General features: G+C 36.0%; 4 protein-coding genes across 4 annotated transcripts; all 4 read left to right on the top strand.

Moving 5' to 3' along the window:
• Window positions 1-415: 415 nt before the first annotated feature.
• LOC139781272 (baculoviral IAP repeat-containing protein 5-like) lies at window positions 416-1,702 on the top strand. Its single transcript, XM_071720125.1, has 4 exons — window positions 416-679; window positions 897-1,097; window positions 1,194-1,317; window positions 1,434-1,702. Exons 1-4 carry the CDS (start codon window positions 660-662, stop codon window positions 1,563-1,565), a joined length of 477 nt encoding a protein of 158 aa, XP_071576226.1. The 5' UTR covers window positions 416-659; the 3' UTR covers window positions 1,566-1,702.
• Window positions 1,703-1,888: 186 nt separating this feature from the next.
• On the top strand, window positions 1,889-3,938 carry LOC139781241 (exosome complex component MTR3). The gene is made up of 5 exons (XM_071720079.1): window positions 1,889-1,906; window positions 1,982-2,165; window positions 2,506-2,759; window positions 2,903-3,049; window positions 3,125-3,938. Exons 2-5 carry the CDS (start codon window positions 2,018-2,020, stop codon window positions 3,422-3,424), a joined length of 849 nt encoding a protein of 282 aa, XP_071576180.1. The 5' UTR covers window positions 1,889-1,906; window positions 1,982-2,017; the 3' UTR covers window positions 3,425-3,938.
• A 1,861-nt stretch (window positions 3,939-5,799) lies between these two features.
• Window positions 5,800-13,534, top strand: LOC139781150 (uncharacterized). The gene is given in 9 exon segments (XM_071719983.1): window positions 5,800-5,975; window positions 6,706-9,539; window positions 9,616-9,932; window positions 10,010-10,511; window positions 10,847-11,223; window positions 11,297-11,415; window positions 11,514-11,833; window positions 11,914-12,495; window positions 12,591-13,534. Coding segments are annotated over 9 exon segments (5,241 nt in total). The 5' UTR covers window positions 5,800-5,929; the 3' UTR covers window positions 12,735-13,534.
• Window positions 13,535-14,368: 834 nt separating this feature from the next.
• Cass (apoptosis inhibitor cassowary) lies at window positions 14,369-19,469 on the top strand. Its single transcript, XM_071720052.1, has 9 exons — window positions 14,369-14,590; window positions 15,487-15,648; window positions 15,748-15,913; window positions 16,033-16,193; window positions 16,271-16,468; window positions 16,593-16,784; window positions 16,922-17,305; window positions 17,442-17,592; window positions 17,681-19,469. Exons 1-9 carry the CDS (start codon window positions 14,516-14,518, stop codon window positions 17,767-17,769), a joined length of 1,578 nt encoding a protein of 525 aa, XP_071576153.1. The 5' UTR covers window positions 14,369-14,515; the 3' UTR covers window positions 17,770-19,469.
• The last annotated feature ends 162 nt before the right edge of the window (window positions 19,470-19,631 follow it).

The following is a 19,631-nucleotide window of genomic DNA, read 5'->3' as shown; positions in this document are numbered from 1 at the left end:
AAAATAAAAAATTTTTAATAAATAGATAAATAACAGCTTATAGAAAATTAAGTAAATTTATTAAATTTATTTGTTGCGTCCGCCAACTTATAAAAACACCAACATTTGAACATTAATATTTTAAGCATACAATAATGGTATCATTATTTAAAACTATTAACCAATTCTTCTGCTGCATAAATTATGTTACTGAATAATTTTATCAAATTGTTTGTTTAATAAATGTTTCTTTATTATCATTTTCTGATTAATATTTTACATATAATAAATTACTTTATATATCAATATAACACGGTAGTAGTAAATAAAAAGCAATAAATTTAAAAAACTGTATACGGACCCCGAGAAAAGTGCCTGGCATTGCGTCTCTAAATACGAGCCTATCAGACGTGGCCACGTGAATTGATGACGTAATGACACACGTGTGCAGGAGTCTTTCCGGGAAGATTCGTCATTTTTCCAGTAAACTCCACTAACTCCAGTTGGTTTTCAGGCATGAGACGCTGAACATTACGGAACGCAATTGAACGCAGCCAGCTATGAAAAAAGAAAAATAAGAATATTTTCGTTCTTCGCCGGGACGCCGTTGAATCTCGTTGAATTTGACAAGGCTGTCATTTTCTTTCATAATTGTCGAGAGAGTCAATCGAGCGTTCGAGATGATCATCGCGGAGATACCGTAAGTGTTTTCGGCACTCTTGAAAATGAACGGAAGTTCGATAACAGTCTCGAAATGATTGGAGCAATACACTTATTGAAAGGACCCTCCGACTCATCTTCCACTCGTCATTTTCGAATCGTGTTCTATTTGATTCGCAATCGCGGACGCTACGAGTTCTTATAGCGTCCTTCTCGACACGATAAGCTAGATTACTTCATCTCCCGCGTCTTCTCAGGAACACTACCTCCTACTTCTGGAAGCGAAACAGAAGCGCAACATATAGCAGCTGGCCTTTTAAGGACTCTGACAAATGCAACGCCGAACGCATGGCTGACGCTGGATTTTACGTTGTTGGAGACAGCAACGAGCCGGACTTGGTCGAATGTTTCATGTGCGGGGGACAATTCAGTGGTTGGAAACCGGACGACGATCCATGGTACGTATAAGTACGTCGCGAGTCGCGACAATGTGACTTGCGTGTGTGTGTAGACGTATTATCATATATTTTTCAGCAAAGACTTGAAATTTACAGGCGCAAGCATATGAAGGAGTATCCATTGATCTGTCCGTTTGTTAGATTCAACAAGCCAGACGAGAACAAATGGTCGATCAAAGAGCTATGTTCTTTGTGTAAAGAGTACAATATAAAAGTTGATGTAAGTATAATTGTATGTACTTTTAAATTGTGTTTTTTCTAAGCTCCAGTTGCGTCGATCTATTTAGTTAATTTGTTTTACGCTTAATAACAATGTTACGCAAAACTATTTTGCAGATGGACAATGTGAAAGAGAGTCTCGCCAAAGTGAGAGCTGACACGGAACGAATAATGCACAAGCAATCTATAGATAGGATATTAAATCAAAACAAATATAGAAAAAGACCTTATCGTATTATCAACGTGTAGATAGTCTAAATGTTACACTGGATAGTAATTGCTATCAATATTATTATAATGTAACATCCGTTCTACTTTAGAAAATCTGAAATGTTTAAATATATTTTTGTACTACTTTTCTTAAAAAATATATTGTGTGCACACAACTGAGTTTCTCCATGTCTCTTATCATGTCTCTAATCGACAAATGATGTTCACGAGCGTCACGAGATAAAAAAATTTTGCTTCAAATCGACCAGTTTATAAACCTCATTATAATTAAATAAGGCACCCTGTACAGAGAAGCATGATCCGAAATGTACTGAGTGCTGCAAATCTATAGTAAACGTTACGTGAACTATAGATTTTTGGTATATTTTGGATGTTACATATGTACATACCACCGATACCACGTGGAGCTGAGAGCCGGCATAATGTGTTTATAGGTGCTGTGTCAGCTGTGTGTACAACACGAGTGCACAATGCCGATCGACCAGAAACGTATCAACGGTCCAGACGCTTCTACGCCGTATGATATTTATATTCACTCCGAAGTGAAAGAAGATGAGATACAACCTGGTGCCCCGAAAAGGCACGACGGCCGTTCAAATAAGGAGCTTAGAAATATATGTAAGGTTGAGGTTATGTCACATGTACAACAAGTTCCATTTAGAACAACTTTGATTAAAGTCTGGTTAATTTAATCGACGTTCAACTTGTCAGGAAATATCTACAGTATTTTGTCAAAGTGGACAAAATTATTAACTTTCTTTGTTCAATAGAGACAAAGATTAAGTTAAATGAGGAATTCGTAGTTAGAAGTTTATTTCAGGTGATTCTCTAGCTAAATTAATCACCGATAAAATCAACCGGAGTCTGGTCACCGTTAAGAGTCAAATTTCTTAGTTAGTCTTAGTTAGTTTTATAAAAAGAATGCGTGAAGTAAACTTTGTTGAAACTTTGTTGATAGTTGTGAAAACAGGCATAGTTAGTCAGGCAAAAGGTTCCGCGTATATCGAGACGGGCGACACCAAGGTCATCTGCTCGGTATTCGATCCTAGAGAGGTGCCGAACAAAACTGGCTACTGCGTGCAGGGGGAACTGTTTTGCGAATTCAAATTCGCACCCTTCTCTCATCGCAAACGGAAATTACATCAGCAAGATGCAGAGGAGAAGGAGTACAGCTTAATACTGCAAAGGGCTTTAGAACCAGCGGTGTGTCTGGTACGTATCTTCCAGTTTTTTTTTTTTTTTCCAATCGAGGGTTCAAACTCAGAATAATATGCACAAAATCATTGCGAACACCGATAACTTGTGCAACATCAAGACTGTGTCTATAATTATCAATTGTCGCGCTCTCATTTCAGCAAGAGTTCCCCAATTTTCAAGTCGACGTCTACGCGACAGTCCTTGACAACGGGGGATCCGCGCTGGCCGCGGCGATAATGGCAGCTAGTCTAGCTTTGGCAAACGCTGGAGTGCCGATGTTTGGTTTAGTCACTGCATCCACCGTTGTGAGTAAACGTCTGTGGGAATTTTCATCAAGTAACGACAATGTATGATGACAAATTTTATGTGTCTCTCAACAGGGCATATGCGATCGGACATATTTAGTGGACCCAACGGATGCGGAAGAAACTTTTTGTTCCACAAAGGCTGTGCCAGGCACGGCGGACGATCACGGAATCATCGTGCAAGCCGCTCTTCCACAGCACGGCCAAATTTCCGAAATGTTCGTGATGGGCAGCATCGAAATGGACACCATTGAACGTTCCATGGATCTTTTGAACGATACTCACAAGGATATATGTCCCATACTAGAGCAATGTCTCGTAAAAACTGTGTTCAAAGCGTTTCGCCCAAGCGGCAAAAGAACAGATAAAAAATAAAGATAAAAATTTTTTATCCTTATTTTTTATTCTCATTTTTATCAATCCTCACTAAACTTCTGAGACTTGTACTTCTTCGAATTTCAAGTTTGAAGATTTCAATACGCGCATATATACATAGCTCTGGGCAATAAGCGGGAAATGTGTTCATAGCACAGAAATTGATATAATGTTTTGGCTGACTTAAAAATAGTAACCATTAACTCATTAATTGATATTTGTAATAACAATATATAAAAGTTATATATATCTATATATGTAATATAAAAGTTATTTTTTGCCCGCTTATTGCCCAGAGTTATCGATATTAGATATCTCAAGTGTAGCCCAGATTAATTTTGGATATTTTAAGTCTTCATAGATGAGTTCAGAAAACATTTTTACGCATTTGATTAACGTTGCGCTTCTATAATCGACTTATCACACGAATAATCAATGCAATTGCTATAAAAGTAGAGAAAATTGTAAATAATTGCGCCAGTACTCCATCAAAAATATAAAATTATATAAAACATTTACAATTCTAAAATTTAGCAACTACAACTCCAATTTCATTAAAAATTTAAAAAAAGCGCATACAAAGAAAATGACATTCTATCCATTGTATACGCTATACAAAATTGATTTACTGATTTCTTTGTTTTTACAAAATTCTATTATTACGTAAATGTAACATAATATCTATACACGTGTCCACACAATACAATATTTGATATATTTTAATATATTATAAGTTGAGTATTTTTGAATATATCTTATAATTAAATAAAGTCATTAATATTAGTAAGAAAAATATATATATAGATATATATTAAAAATGTAAGCTCTAAAAAAGCCCAACATTTCATCTATAAAGTACAAGCGGGACAGCGTGATGAGAATGGAGAGGAGAAGAGAGTGGATAAATTCTTTCATTTATATATTTATAACGTTTTTGACCGAGTCGAGTTAAATGACGTCATATATCGAGAAATAACATCGATTTGCCGAAAAGGACGTCCGGCCCAATCGCAACCACGTGCTACCTGAGTTGAGAAAGGCTTCGTAACGCCGGAAGTTCAGACGGAAAAAGGTCATAACTTTGTCTACACGTGGATTGGGAAAAGCATTGATTATATAAATAAATTTATTCCACATTGAACAGAAACGGTAATAATAATAATATTATTGTGCCCGTGCCGAGACGCCCTTGCAAAGAAGTCGCGAAGCGTCCTTGACAACTTATCGATTAGTTATTGATTGGTCACGATTAATTGTCCGCCGCGTCTTCGACTCGTGTGAACGTGCTCGCATCTATGATCGATTCCGTACCCGCTTGTGAATAAATGTGCTTGGTGTAACAATATTATCCATTTAAATAAAAAAAAGGAACAATCTCCACAGTGAATCTGTGCGTCGTACTACATCGTATTAAAAAAAAACGAAAGAGATGATGCTGAGTTGTGTAAACTCGCGCATTACCGACTGTAATCTGTATTAATAGAGTGAAGGGACATTAGGCGTTATACGTTATATCATTTCGAAACTTTAAGGATATTTGAAGAAACGAGAGGATATAAACGTTCTGTTCGAACGCGATAAATTTCGGTAATATACAACAAGCGACTCCTTTTTCCTTAGAGGAGGAGGGTGTTACACAAATGATGCGAGTACGTTACACAAATACGTAAGATAAATCTATGTATATTTTTAAAACTCTATCATAAGAATATTAAATTAATGACTTTTTAATATGCATATACATAATAGAGAAACATCTGGAGATGACATTTATCAACGTTTTATAAATTTCGAACATTAGTTAAACGAGCTGCGAATATCGGAAAAACGGAAGCAACAGGTACAATAATTTCGTTTATATTTATGAACATATATATATATATATATATATATATAAACTACATGTACATATTAAACAGTGCACTAATATGTCTGCCATGAATAAACGTTAAGTTTCTAAATCGATACATTTTTTGCAGGATTTCCAACTTTCTGGTAATAACTAAAATAAAAAGCAGGGTAATTTAACTGCAAAACAAGTAATAGCTTGTCCCTCTGAAGATACACCTTGGAAATTCCGAGATCACGAAACATGGCAGTCCGCAACATCTAAATTAAAAAGATACGGGTATTGCACGAAAAATTATACATTGCATCATACATATCTTTTTCTATATAACGTTTCACAAATCGTGGTCTTTCTATAATTTTTATTAACACTTTTTATATAGGTTTTATAGGTCACATTGCGAGGAAGCATTTAAATATACAGACGACGATTTTGAAGCTACTTCCAAAATCTTATTCTATGAATATTATAAAGTTATAAAAGATAATGTAAAAATTGAAGATTCCGAGATTTCGAGTGCCGCGGAATTATTAAAGATACGACACGAAGAAAAGCAGAAACTTGAATCCATATTTCACGATGCGTTCGTTGAAAAAATAGAAAACCGCATTTGAATACTGATATTAGAGCTAAAATATTTAACATTGAGTACATCAATGTTAGAAGATTCATATTTTACTTCAGAAATAACATTTTCTAAAGGTATCCTATTTTAAACGATTATCCTCCAAAATTTTTATTTTTTCTTAAATTTTAGAAGAAAATGTTTTAGACAAAAGTTGTATGATCTCGAGGGGGACAAATAATGCTGAAATTAATTACCGAAAAAAAAATATATTTTTCAAGGTTACGTGAAAATCATCTTTAATTTTTTAAATGGGACATCCCATTTTTGATAACAGAATTTTGTAGCTGATGTTGAGACGTTTCCAAAGACCTATAATAGTTAATATTTTTGTTGATTATTATGTATAGGTCTTTGGAAACGTCTCAACATTAGCTATAAAATTCTGTTATCAAAAATGGGGTATTTTATTTTAAAAATTGAAAGTGACTTTTACTTAAAAAATAGATTTTTTATAAAATTGATTTTATCATTATTTGTCCCCTTCCAGATACAACTTTTGTCGAAAACATTTTCTTCTAAAATTGAAAAAAATGAAAATTTTGGGGGGTGGGTAAGATCATTTGGCTAAGTAATAAATAGTTGTGTATATAGGGTGTGCTATTTTAAATAATCACCCCTACAATTTTTATTTTCTTCTAAAATTAAAAAGAATGAAAATTTGGGGAATAATCGTTAAAAATAGGACACCCTGTATAACAAACAAAATACATATTAATCATAATATTATAATTATTTTGATAATAACATTTAATATTGATTAACAAGAAGTAGTAAAAAACATTAATCTTTCTATTTTGATTGTAGAATGTAAATATCCATATGAACCACCATATATTTACTTTCGTAAAAACAAAAGCTCTTTTTCACATGTACAATGTATAAGAATAGTAAAAAAATTATACAATCATGCGTTAGAATACTCTCTTAAAGGACTGACTCCGTCAATATATTTAATGACTTTACTATTGAAAAATGGACATGCTATATAAGTTTACTTGGAAGCATATATAAGGGAACCACTTTTGAAGCCATCTGAGTCACTGTTTAAAAGGAGAAGAGAGGAGGGAGAAAAAAAAGACAAAGATATGAGAGAATTTGAGATTATCGTGAAAGGTACGATGGAACGAGAGAAAGAGCGTTTGGTTAAGCCAACATCGTATTCAGAGGCACGAGAGAACAGAGAAGAGAGTATGGCAAATTCTTACGTACACGAACCACTGTATGCAAGGGGACAACAGGAAAAAGCAAACAATCTTCATGAGTTTGATAGCATCAAGAGAACTGATACTTCGGAACATAATACTGAAAAAAATTATTCGATGACTTATTATCACGTGAATATGCCAAGAGAATCAGAAAAGCAAGAAAAAAATATGATCAATCTTCACGTACTTGAGCCATTATATGAGGGGAGACTAGAAAAAAGTGAAGAAAATATGGTCAATTCTGATGTCCTTGAGCCATTATATGCATGGGAACCAGAGAAGAGAGGAGGGAATATGTTCTATTCTCAAGCAGTTAGACCACTGTACGCAGAAGGACCAGAAAAGCGAGAAGAAAATATGGTCAATTCTGATGTACTTGAGCCATTATATGCAGAGCAACCAGAAAATACAGGAGATAATATATTCTATTCTCAAGCAGTTGGACCACTGTACGCAGAAGGACCAGAAAAGCGAGAAGAAAATATGGTCAATTCTGATGTACTTGAGTCATTATATGCAGAGCAACCAGAAAATACAGGAGATAATATATTCTATTTTCAAGCAGTTGGACCACTGTACGCAGAAGGACCAGAAAAGCGAGAAGAAAATATGGTCAATTCTGATGTACTTGAGCCATTATATGCATGGGAACCAGAGAAGAGAGGAGATAATATATTCTATTCTCAAGCAGTTGGACCACTGTACGCAGAAGGACCAGAAAAGCAAGAAGAAAATATGGTCTATCCTTACGAGCTTAAGTCGTCGTATGCAGAGCAACCTGAAAATACAGGAGATAATATATTCTATTCTCAAGCAGTTGGACCACTGTACGCAGAAGGACCAGAAAAGCGAGGAGAAAATATGGTCAATTCTGATGTACTTGAGCCATTATATGCAGAGCAACCAGAAAATACAGGAGATAATATATTCTATTCTCAAGCAGTTGGACCACTGTACGCAGAAGGAGCAGAAAAGCAAGAAGAAAATATGGTCAATTCTGATGTACTTGAGCCATTATATGTAGAGCAACCAGAAAATACAGGAGATAATATATTCCATTCTCAAGCAGTTGGACCACTGTACGCAGAAGGACCAGAAAAGCGAGGAGAAAGTATAGTCTATCCTTGGATGCTTAATAAGTCATCGTATATAGGGCAACCAGAAAATAGAGGGAATATATTCAATCCTCAAGCAGTTGAGTTACTGTATGTTGGAACACCAGAAAAGCGAGAAGAAAGTATGGTCTATCCTAACGTACCTATGCCATTATATGCAGGGGTACCAGGTGTGATTGATGTGAATATAATCAATTGTTTCGTACTTGTGCCAGTGTGTGCAGGGAGGCAAGAAAGGCGAGAAGAAAGTATTGTCTATCCTAATGTACCTATACCATCATATTCAGGGGGACCAGAAAAGCGAGAAGAAAGTATGGTCTATCCTAACCCACCTATACCATTATATGTAGTGGAACCAGATGTGAATATAATCAATTGTTTCGTACTTGTGCCAGGGAGGCAAGAAAACCGAGAAGACAGTATTGTCTATTCTAATGTACCTATACCATCATATCCAGGGGGACTAGAAAAGCAAGAAGGAAGTGCGGTCAATCATTACGTACTTGAGCCATCGTATCGTGCAGAGGAACCAGAAAACAGAGGAGAGAATATATTCAATTCTCAAGCAGTTGAGCCACTGTATCCAGGAGGACCAGAAAAGCGAGAAGAAAGTCTGGTCTATCCTGGATTTGTGCCATCGTACACAATGGAACCAGAGAAGAGAGAAGGAAATATGTTCAATTCTAACGTATCTATACCATCATATCCAGGGGGACCAGAAAAACCAGGAGGAAGTGCGGTCAATCATTACGTACTTGAGCCATCGTATCGTGCAAAGGAACCAGAGAAGAGAGGAGAGAATATATTCAATCATCAAGCAGTTGAGCCACTGTATCCAGGAGGACTAGAAAAGCGAGAAGAAAGTATGGTCTATTCCGGATTTGTGCCATCGTACACAATGGGACCAGAGAAGAGAGGAGGAAATATGTTCAAATCTAACGTCCCTGACCCACCGTGTGCAGGGGGACTAGAAAAAAGGGAAGAGAATGTGATCAATCCTTGTGCAATTAACCCGCTGCATGTAGGCGGAGCAGAAGAGCGAGAAGAAAATATGATCGATTGGTTACCCCTTTCCAATGATGTGACCAAACTCAAGCATAGCATCAAGAAATATTATAATACCTTACATATTAATGAAGAAAACAATTTGATAAAAAAAAGATTTATGGCTAAACAAAAAGACCCTACATATAAAAAGATGCGAGAAGTACGAAAAGAACTTCCTGTATGGTCTCAAAGGAACGAAATTTTGGAAGCTATACATAAGAATCAAGTTGTTATCATTTCTGGTGAAACTGGATGTGGTAAAAGCACTCAGGTATGTTGCACTATTTCTTGATTAATTGTGTAGATATAACAGGATGAAATATATAATCTCCATAAAAATATTACAGATACCACAGTTTGTTTTGGATGATTGGATTGTTAACAGTATAATACAGAATGGAGATAATCCGCATATTAATATAATATGCACTCAACCTCGTAAGATAAGTACTATAGTACTTGCGGAAAGAGTAGCAGCTGAGAGAACCGAAAAAATTGGTGATACAGTTGGATATCACGTACGTCTAGGAAAAAAATTGTCGAGTAAGACGCGAGTGACGTTTTGCACCATAGGGATACTACTGCAGGAATTAATGGGGGATCTTAATTTAACGGATATAACTCACGTTATAATCGATGAAGTGCACGAAAGAAGTGCTGAAAGGTAAAATAAGATAAAACTTTATTTCTACCTTTGAGATCTTTCCCAGTACATGTTAATTTTTATTCTTTTTCTACCAGTGATTTTCTACTAATGCTTCTCAAGGATTTGTTACCGAAAAGGCCGTCGTTGAAAATAATACTGATGAGCGCGACGATCAATGCCGAGGTGTTTTCCTCGTATTTCGAACATGCGCTAGTCTTAAATATTCCAGGAACTTTCTTCTCAGTGAAGCAGATCTTTCTCGAGGACGCGCTCGAAGAAACGGGATACATTCTCGACGAACATTCTAAATATATTTGCAGACACAAGAAGAACGAAGAGGTGCTTTCTAAGAGGCATACTGATTTGGATATTGAAATCAAAGGCACCATCCGCGTCGATTGTATTGCTGAGAAATCTACTAAGGACGAGGACTTGACGATGACGCAACTTATTAATAGATATCCTGATCGTTCCAAACAAACGTATAAAAATTTGTACCTTATGAATTACGATAAAATTAATTATGATCTAATAGAACATATCTTGGAGTGGATTATTACTGGAGAACATAACTATCCCAAAAAGGGTTCTATTTTAGTAAGTGTATTCATTTTTCGACTCTGCATCTATTTGTTCGTATATTCTATATGTTCGTATGTCTATATTTTTTTTCTGGCGTAGCAGTTGCCTATTATATTGGTAAAGTGTGAGCAAAGTGTGTTTCCGTACGAGAAATAAAGTGGGAACTCTCGTGCGGAGAAACTTCGTCTTTCGGAAGAGACGTTAAACCGTTGGTCCGCACATTAGCAACTGCTATGTATATCACCCCTATAAGTGATTACTGGTCCTCCAAGGTGAGGGGCCAAACTTCAGGGGGCCGTGGCTCGACCTCGAGTTGCATCGATCATGATACATATGACCATATATTTCAGATATTCTTACCAGGCTTGTATGAAATAATTACATTGATGGAGCAGTTGAAGGGAAACTGTATTCTATCAAGGAATGAAATCATGATTCTTCCGTTACATTCGAGCCTTTCGATTGAGGAACAGAGCCGCGTATTTCAGAAAACCAAAGGCGTTTGTAAAATTGTGATCAGTACAAATCTGGCCGAAACGTCTATCACTATAGACGATTGCGTTTTCGTGATCGATTCGGGAAGGATGAAGGAATCCAGATTTAATTCGGACAAAAACGTGGAGTGTTTGGAGACCTGCTGGGTGACGCAGGCGAATGTCGTGCAAAGGAAAGGCCGCGCGGGTCGAGTAACGCCCGGAGTATGCATCCATTTATACACCTCGCATAGGTACGTACCAAAACTCTAGTCGAATAAAGTACAATGTATAATATACGTGACAGAGATACATCTACTTTTGTAGATACGAACATTTCGCTGCACGTCCGGTACCAGAAATACTAAGAGTTTCTTTGGAATCGCTACTCCTACATATCGCGCTTATGCACGGAGGGAGGAAAGTAGATATGTACGCGATAACGCGTAAGAAAACTTCACCTTTACACGTCTTGCATACGTCCCGCGTTGTCTCTTTCGAACATAATAATAATTTACGTCCCTGCTCAAATTCTCCTCAACAGAGAGAATGCTGGATTCACCGTCGCACCATCAGGTTACGGGCACGATAAAACGTTTGCAGGATGTCGACGCGTTCGATTCGGAATGCAAGTTAACGCCCCTCGGTCATCATTTAGCCAAGTTACCTGTAAACGTAGGAATTGGAAAGTTGATATTGTGCGGCGCGATCTTCTGTTGCTTGGACTCTGTGCTTACCATCGCCGCGTGTATGTCGCACAGGAGCCCGTTTAGCGTATCGCTTGAGTCGAAGGAAAGAGTCGATCCCAAGATGAAATTCTTCAAGGAGAACTCGGACCACCTGACCATTCTTCAGGCTTATAGGGTATAGATTTGTAAAGTAATTTCTGATAATTAATCTAACAACAATGTCCGATTTTTTAAATAAAGTTTTTATTTCCATAGGAATGGCAAAATATTACGTATAAGGAAGGTAAAAAGGCCGGTAAAGAGTTTGCCAAAGAAAATTTTTTGTCCGTACATACGCTGCACACCTTAGTGGGCCTAAAGTATCAATTTTTGGAGCTGCTGGTATCGAACGGTTTCGTGCATATCGATTTACCGAGGAGGCAGCCTAACGTCGACAATATTTTCATAATTACCGGAAAGGAACTGAATAAAAACAATTCGAACGACAAGCTGTTGCAGGGTCTTATCTGCGCGGCTTTGTATCCCAACATCGCAAAGCTCAAAAGGGATCAAACTAATGCCTTCGACCCGCAGAATACCGTGTTCGAGACACAAGGCGGTGATTTTGTTAAAATCCATCCGTCGTCCGTGAATTTTCATGCCAAATCCTTCTCAAGTCCGTTTCTGGCGTACCAGCAGAAGCTCAAGACCAGCCAAGTTTTCATCTTGGAGGTGTCCATGATCCCAGTTTTGGCTGTAATACTATTCTCTGGTCTCCCGAATTTCCAAAACTCACCCGATGGAAATTTTATTATTTCTCTGAATCATAACTGGTTTACATTTACAGTGGATGAGGAGGTAAGATTAAAGTTACAAATATATATCTTCATATGAATGATTCTGACGTAACATTTTAACCGTACAAATATCGTATATTTGTTATGGTCTTGTAGGTAGGAAACCATTTGGCATTTATGAGAGAGAACTTGGCGAGATTGTTAACGGCCAAGATGACGAATCCTCTGTTGGACTTCACAAAAGGTGAAAAAAACAAAAAAATTATAGATAGAATCGTACATGCGATTACAAATTGGTAGGCGAATATTAAAGCCTGTCATCCCATGTATTATACCTTGATTTCATAAAGGGGATTGAACATTATGAGTAAAGAGACAATGTGGTAAATGGATAATCAGTTTTGGGAACTATTTCCCTTACAGATATTAAAAACGCATTAAGTACAAACTTTAAAACTATTTTTTACTTAATATTACCATTATTATATATCTACAAAATTATGTATAGTTGATGACTGGATAGCCCAAAATCCTTATGAAAATAGGCGAAGTTCTCTGACGTACGTTCACGTCTACTTTCGAATCTTTCTAGTCATTTATAGCGAATTCGAGCGCTTGTACTAGTGCATACTGAATGCGCACAAACGCTTATTCTGAATCAATTGTTATATTTACAGATCATCTTAAATACTTCTTAGCCTGTAAAATTATTTGTACAGCATCCATATAGATATTACAGATTGTTTTATTAGCTAAAAAGTTTTTAAATATGTATTTAAGCGACTTTAAAATAAGAATAGATTATAAACAAGCCTTAGTGCGCACTCAGCGTGCACTAGTGCAAGCGCCCGAATTCGCTATTAGAATTCGACCATTAGAAGCAGCGCATATCTTTCTGTGCCACCATCGCTAACCCAGGTAGCAAGACTCGTCATTTTGACGTCAATTGACGTCAAAAGTCTGTCATTTTGACGTCTTTTGACGTCATTTGACGTCAAAATGACGAGTGCTTGCTACCTGGGTAACTGATTATTACACTTAAGGGGAAAGAGTAGAAATGTAGAATAAATGTAGAATAAAGAATAACTTTTATATATGTATATATTGTGCCTTATTTGTTATAATTTTTATTGTCTTTTTAATATGAGAATAAAGTTCCTTAACCCTTCAAGGGGCGCGTGAAAATTTGAAACGTAGAAGGGGTACGTGGGTGTAAATTACACTCCACATTATTTATGCTGTAAGTGACAAACCAATTAATATTTTTTAATTTTCTGTTTAATATTATTCATTGTTGCACATATCTTAAAGTAGTTGTAATGTTTTTTTTTCGATAATAATCGATTCTGTATTGAAATGAGTTCAGAACGTTTATTTTTTACGAGCTGCTGTGAGATGTAAAATACACCCCACGCACTCACTGGAGGGTTGAGCACTTTTGGAGCATCATCAAATTAATACCCCATTTTCTTTTACTAAATGTTCATTTGTTAATTATTTTTTTAACATGGATAGAATTGTATTACTTTTTTTTGTTATTCGACGTATGAAAAAAAAGAGACAGAAAATCGTAATTTATCCCTTAATCCTCCCCCGAATCCAAAATTCGTTCTTCGCATTCGCGAATGACTTTACCGATTTATTTTCTATCGAATATAACATTCGAACGTCAAGCGTCGTTCCTAAAAGATAAATATAATCGGCAAATAATTTTCGAATCAAATGTTAAGTTAAGTATCAATGTCAGGGGTTCGATATCACAATTGCGAAATGAAATAACAAACGGATCGCAACGCACAGATTCAAATCCGGCGACGATTGTCCGACGGTCGTCACGTGATCCATTTTAATTGGCCCCGCCGCCGGACAGGTGGCGCTGAAACTCGTCCGCTCTCCTTCTTTTTTTTTCTTCTCGGAGAGGGACGAGGGACCCACCACCCACCACGCTGCCATCTTTGTCGTCTCGACTCTCGCGTGCTCCCGTTCGGCGTGTTTTGGCTCTGGGATCTCAGGCTGAATTTGCGTTTTCTGTGCACGATCTCGCGTCGACGATCGCGTCCAAGTCGCGTGTAAGCTTCACGATGAGTACCGACAGTATTGAGAAGCTGTACAAGAACTTCGGCATCCTCGCCGACGCTAAGGATAAACTCGTACAGGTACATACGCGGCAACGTTGGTTGGTTACATCCGGCACCGGCCACGTTTCGGTTGAAAATGTATACGTCGGGACTTTGTTCCCTTGCCTTCGATCGAAGGCTACGCTTCACCGCGACAAGCGTTCTTCGTGCAAACTGCCGCCCGGAGATATCGGACGCATTCCGAAATGCCGGAGATACATGTGGCGTCCTGCCGCGCGTCTGAGCGTCGCACAATCCGAACCATCAAGATCGGAGCTCTTTTTTTTTTGTTGTATACTGTTTATATTTTCACTATAAAAGTCTTGGTACTATAGTGGCTCGTCGAAAACTGTTACCGTGTACGAAGAGCCACTGTAGTCATTCGCTGAAAGTCTGGAGTATAATAGACATTGCGACATAGAGCGATTGATTGTTCACTAAGCGGAAATTGTTTCTTAATGTTGACTTATAATGATTCGCGTGAACGTAGTTATGCATGCGATCCAGTTGCGTACTTTGATTTTATACGTGGAAAGAATTTGCGGAAGAGAATTCTTTATTCATCTGAATAAAGAATTCTCTTCTGTAAAGTCAGATAATAAAGAATTCTCTTCCGCAAATTCTTCCCACGTATAAAATCAAATTGGAGCTGATCTTTTACATTTCTATTATTTATCTGGAAGAGGTGAAGGATAGAAATTAGATAGAAGAAGATTGGCTCCAATCCAGAATACATATGTATATTAAATATATACTGTGTTTTCAAGCTTATATATATATATATATATATATAGATTTGTTCCAATAATAGCATGTTTAGCTTGCACCCATCAAGTCCTGTTATTTCTTTAAATCTTTCAAAGCGTTATAGTATAAATTTACCAAGAAAACATCTCGTCGTACTTGCGAGTTATCTTGAATACCGTTTATTGTAGCATGAAAAAGAATACCTGGAAATACTAACGGCAGTTAAAGGATCGCCTAAGGAAAAACGACTAGCGTCGCAATTCATTGCTAGGTTCTTCAAGCATTTCCCGAAACTAGCGGATCAAGCTATAGAAGCTCACTTGGACCTATGCGAAGATGAAGATATGGCTGTAAGTTTTCAAATGAAGCTCAAGCCACTTCCAGCTTTGAACGTGCTTTAGTAGCCGAAGTAATAAATTGCGTATATACGATCCTTATTTTCTTTACAGATTCGAAAGCAAGCTATTAAGGATTTACCAGCACTTTGTAAAGATAATAAGGAACATACGGCGAGAATTGCAGATATCTTAGCACAATTACTGCAAGCCGAGGATACTTCAGAGCTAGCAGTTGTACATAACAGTATTATGTCGCTTATGAAGAGTGATCCGAAAGGTATTATTCGACGGGTTACAATAAAGCCTACAAATTCATTCGATTTGGATTCAGTTTGGCATTTGTCAGTTTGTGACTGTATGTTTAATTGTTGGATAAAAACAACTTTGGATTTATAGGTACTTTGAGCGGATTTTTTAGCCAGATCATTAATGGCGACGATGGAACGAGAGAACGTTGTATAAAATTTTTGGCTACCAAACTTAAAGCAATAGGACGTGACATTATCACGAAGGAACCAGAAGATTTGTTGATTGCAGAATGTAAAAAAGTATTACAGGTAATGTTCTATGATTTCTAATATTATAATAATGCATACATGCGCTCTTTTCTTTAATTAATATCTTTTATTTATAGGATGTGACTGCTGACGAATTCCACAGTATTATGGAGATCCTTGCATGGACTAGATTGGGATCTACCGTCACTGGTCAACAAGAATTGATTGATATTACAATAGAACAAGCTGAATTATCTGTACCTTTTAAACATACTAATGTCGAACAGTGGAACAGATTAGTTCAATGTGTTAAGCATGCTCTTCCATTTTTCAGCGTATGTATATACATATTCTCAATATTCAAACGCGATTTAATATTTTATACAACATAAATGTCTTACATATATTTGTTTATAATTAATATTTTATTTATATTTCGATATTCTTATCCCTTTTCAGTCACAGATAGACTCGTCAAAATTCGTTTCATACATTTGCGTGCAAGTTCTACCCCATCTTTCCCTGATGACTTCTCCCGATGGTAGAGATATTCAACTGGAACTGTTAAAGTTGCTTGCTGAATTAACTGTGTTTTGTGGAACTATTGAAAAACCCGAAGATAAAGTTCAACAGCTTTACAATACTCTTATTGTAAGTACTCTTTATTCTCAGATATTTTGATAATCTCATATATTTTCGCACCTGATATCTAATATTCATATTTCATTGATCAAAATGATTGCATATTGCTTATCGTTATTGTTGATTTTTCACTTCATTTATTTCAGACCTATATGCCACTTCCTCCAGCTACAGAAATTACTGATGTACCAAAGTTACAATTTAGTCACGTGGAATGTTTAATGTACGCTTTTCATAAACTGTGTAAGCAGACGCCTGAATTTTTGATAAAAGATCCAGAGCAGCTCAAAGAATTTCGACTAAGATTGCAATATTTTGCGAGGGGCATTCAAGGTTACATAAAGAAATTACGTGAAGCTATCAGTGGAAAGACAGAAGAGGAATTGAAATCTGAGGAAAATCAGTTAAAAGTTGTGGCACTAAAAACAACTAACAACATCAATACTTTAATCAAGGATCTGTTTCATTCGCCTCCTAGCTTTAAAAGCATTATACATCTCTCATGGAAAACGCCATGCAATGACAAAAAGGTAATTAATTCTCAATACAACCGTTATAAATTCTAACAGTGTTTTTCGCGCAAATAAATAAATGTATCTACAATTTACATTCGTGAGTGCTTTGACTTGCAATAGTTTGATTTTATTAATTTCGTGTCTGTTTTAGAGCGAGAAGAATTCTGCTCAGAAGAGACATACACCGATTACATTTGGAAATGACAGCAGTCCGAATAAACGTAATAAGGAAGATAAAAACAACAAAAGAGAAATATATACACCTCCTAGTGGCAAATACAGTTCAAACATATCAAATTATGGTGAGTTAGGCGAATGTGTTGAAACTTGAAAAGAGACAAATTTTAGTTTACAGCCATAATTATCATTAATTTTACTTATTGTTTTTAGGCCGCGGTAGATTCAAAGGTAACAGACCTCGAGGAAGAGGTGGATTCAGGACTAGAGGTCGTGGTCCGTGGCGAAAGAATTTTTATTAATTTTGAAATTCATTACACTTGAAAACAGCTAAAATTGAAATATAAAATTAAGCGCCTACTTGCTTTCCAGTTCCAACAAAGCGCTCTCAAAGAAATCATAAAATCTTTGTTAGCCTTTATGACTAACATATAACAGAAATGATTTTGATAGGTTGACTTTGATAAATTCCCAGATATGTAAAACAGGGGAATCAGAGAATCAATACTTTTCCAAACATTCATTAATATCTGAATGACACGGGAAGGAGATTTGGATAGAATGCAACTGTAGCATTACACGAATATTGTACTTGTTTAATTCTTATAATATGAATTGCAGTGAAAATCCAAAATAGTTCAGACGTGCAAAATTGTGGAGAAAATGAAACGTATACAAACAATATGACGCGTATGTATTAAGAAGATTAAGAAAGAACACTGTTATTGGCGGATTGCATGAAGGGATTGGAACTATATATACGAGAAAATGAAGAAAGAAGACAATTTCGGGACACGAGACTTAACAAGATGGTATTATTTGAAGAAATTGAAGAAGGGATCTGACGAAGAGATATGAAAATGAAAATGCCACGCTGTTACCAAATTGAAACCTGAAACCACGCAATTGAGTCACGAGACCAACATCAATACACCGATCACAGTTACAGAAGCATGGTTATGGAGATGAAAACAGTCCCTTCCTTATCAAAAAGAAACTTCAAGATTACAAAAATATAATCTCCCATATCCATTCCTAAATTAACTTTCCCTCCTCCGAACCTCTATATTTATTGATACTTGTTAATATTTATCTGTTGACAGGGTTGAGCCGTGCATAACAGGGAGTTTGAAACCAGCCATGCAAGAATAGTTTGATCGAAGAAACACCAGATATAATAAATAATTTTTTATTGACAAGAGAAATATGTATATATATCTATGTATGTATGTATACATGTCTATGCGTATGCGCATATATATGTACACACACACTTTTATGTATATATATACAATTTGGGCATTTTCTACTTCAAAATTTTCAAATATATATAAAATTTAACAAATACAGATATCGCTTCTCATATGTTGTATATATCTACCTTAAAAATGTTTTTTTTTTTTTTTAAATATTATACAAAATTATATAATTATTACACTAACAAAATTATATTCTTAAAGTACATATTTTTAATATTCTTACATATTTTACTTTCAATTATGAAAACAATGGTTTCATGTTTCTGTGTTTCTTCGATAAATGAGATGAATAGCAATTGGAGCAGCAATTATTACATTGTTTGCATTGTGTACATTATTTTTCTTTTGCAGGAAGCTCGTGTTAGTGAGAGGCTTGGAAATTGGTAGAACTGGGCTCCAGCACCATATAAATACTTATATATATATTTCTTTTCCATTACAGAATTCTTTCCATTACAGAAATGAATGCAGGAGCAGGAGGGAGGGATGCTGCTGCTTGGAGAAACTAATTAATATTTTTCTTTCAGGAGCTCAGAATGGATATTATTATGTTTATTATCATATATGTATATTGTATATATCTCCTTCATGTGATTGCTGTTTGTGAGGTGAGTTTAAAAACTATTCTTCCATCTTTCCTTTCCCTCTATCCATCATCATTATGTAGAAACATTTCGTGTTATCTATTAAAAAATTCGTAAATATGTTCTAATTATTTCAATAAATAACATTATTTAATACTATGTGGTGTTTTTTTACCTAGTAAAAGCAAGTGAGAAAATGATTAAAAAAGAAGAGTGACCGATTTAGTAACAACTGATTTTGAAACAAGTAGGTACATTATTTGTACGCACATGTTTACATCTATATCTAATCTGTCCAACATTTAAGCTTTAATGTCGCAT

This window comes from Temnothorax nylanderi, unplaced genomic scaffold, assembly GCF_030848795.1.
Source record: "Temnothorax nylanderi isolate EJ_2023f unplaced genomic scaffold, tnyl_v1.0 TNYL_tig0007_pilon, whole genome shotgun sequence".
In the NCBI taxonomy this organism is placed as follows: domain Eukaryota; kingdom Metazoa; phylum Arthropoda; class Insecta; order Hymenoptera; family Formicidae; genus Temnothorax; species Temnothorax nylanderi.
Note: the sequence above shows the minus strand (reverse complement) of the source record. Positions and strands in the feature narration are given on the sequence as shown.

What these genes read in the sequence shown, in the direction of transcription:
- LOC139781272 (XM_071720125.1), top strand. Translation starts at nt 660, where the DNA reads ATGATCATCGCGGAGATACC. An exon ending in ATGATCATCGCGGAGATACC is followed by an intron (nt 680 to 896) that starts GTAAGTGTTTTC and finishes GCGTCTTCTCAG; the next exon opens with GAACACTACCTCCTACTTCT. An exon ending in AGTACAATATAAAAGTTGAT is followed by an intron (nt 1,318 to 1,433) that starts GTAAGTATAATT and finishes ACTATTTTGCAG; the next exon opens with ATGGACAATGTGAAAGAGAG.
- LOC139781241 (XM_071720079.1), top strand. Translation starts at nt 2,018, where the DNA reads ATGCCGATCGACCAGAAACGTATCAACGGTCCAGACGCTTCTACGCCG. An exon ending in TAAGGAGCTTAGAAATATAT is followed by an intron (nt 2,166 to 2,505) that starts GTAAGGTTGAGG and finishes CTTTGTTGATAG; the next exon opens with TTGTGAAAACAGGCATAGTT. An exon ending in TAGTCACTGCATCCACCGTT is followed by an intron (nt 3,050 to 3,124) that starts GTGAGTAAACGT and finishes GTCTCTCAACAG; the next exon opens with GGCATATGCGATCGGACATA.
- Cass (XM_071720052.1), top strand. Translation starts at nt 14,516, where the DNA reads ATGAGTACCGACAGTATTGAGAAGCTGTACAAGAACTTCGGCATCCTC. An exon ending in CGCCATGCAATGACAAAAAG is followed by an intron (nt 17,306 to 17,441) that starts GTAATTAATTCT and finishes TGTCTGTTTTAG; the next exon opens with AGCGAGAAGAATTCTGCTCA. An exon ending in TTCAAACATATCAAATTATG is followed by an intron (nt 17,593 to 17,680) that starts GTGAGTTAGGCG and finishes TATTGTTTTTAG; the next exon opens with GCCGCGGTAGATTCAAAGGT.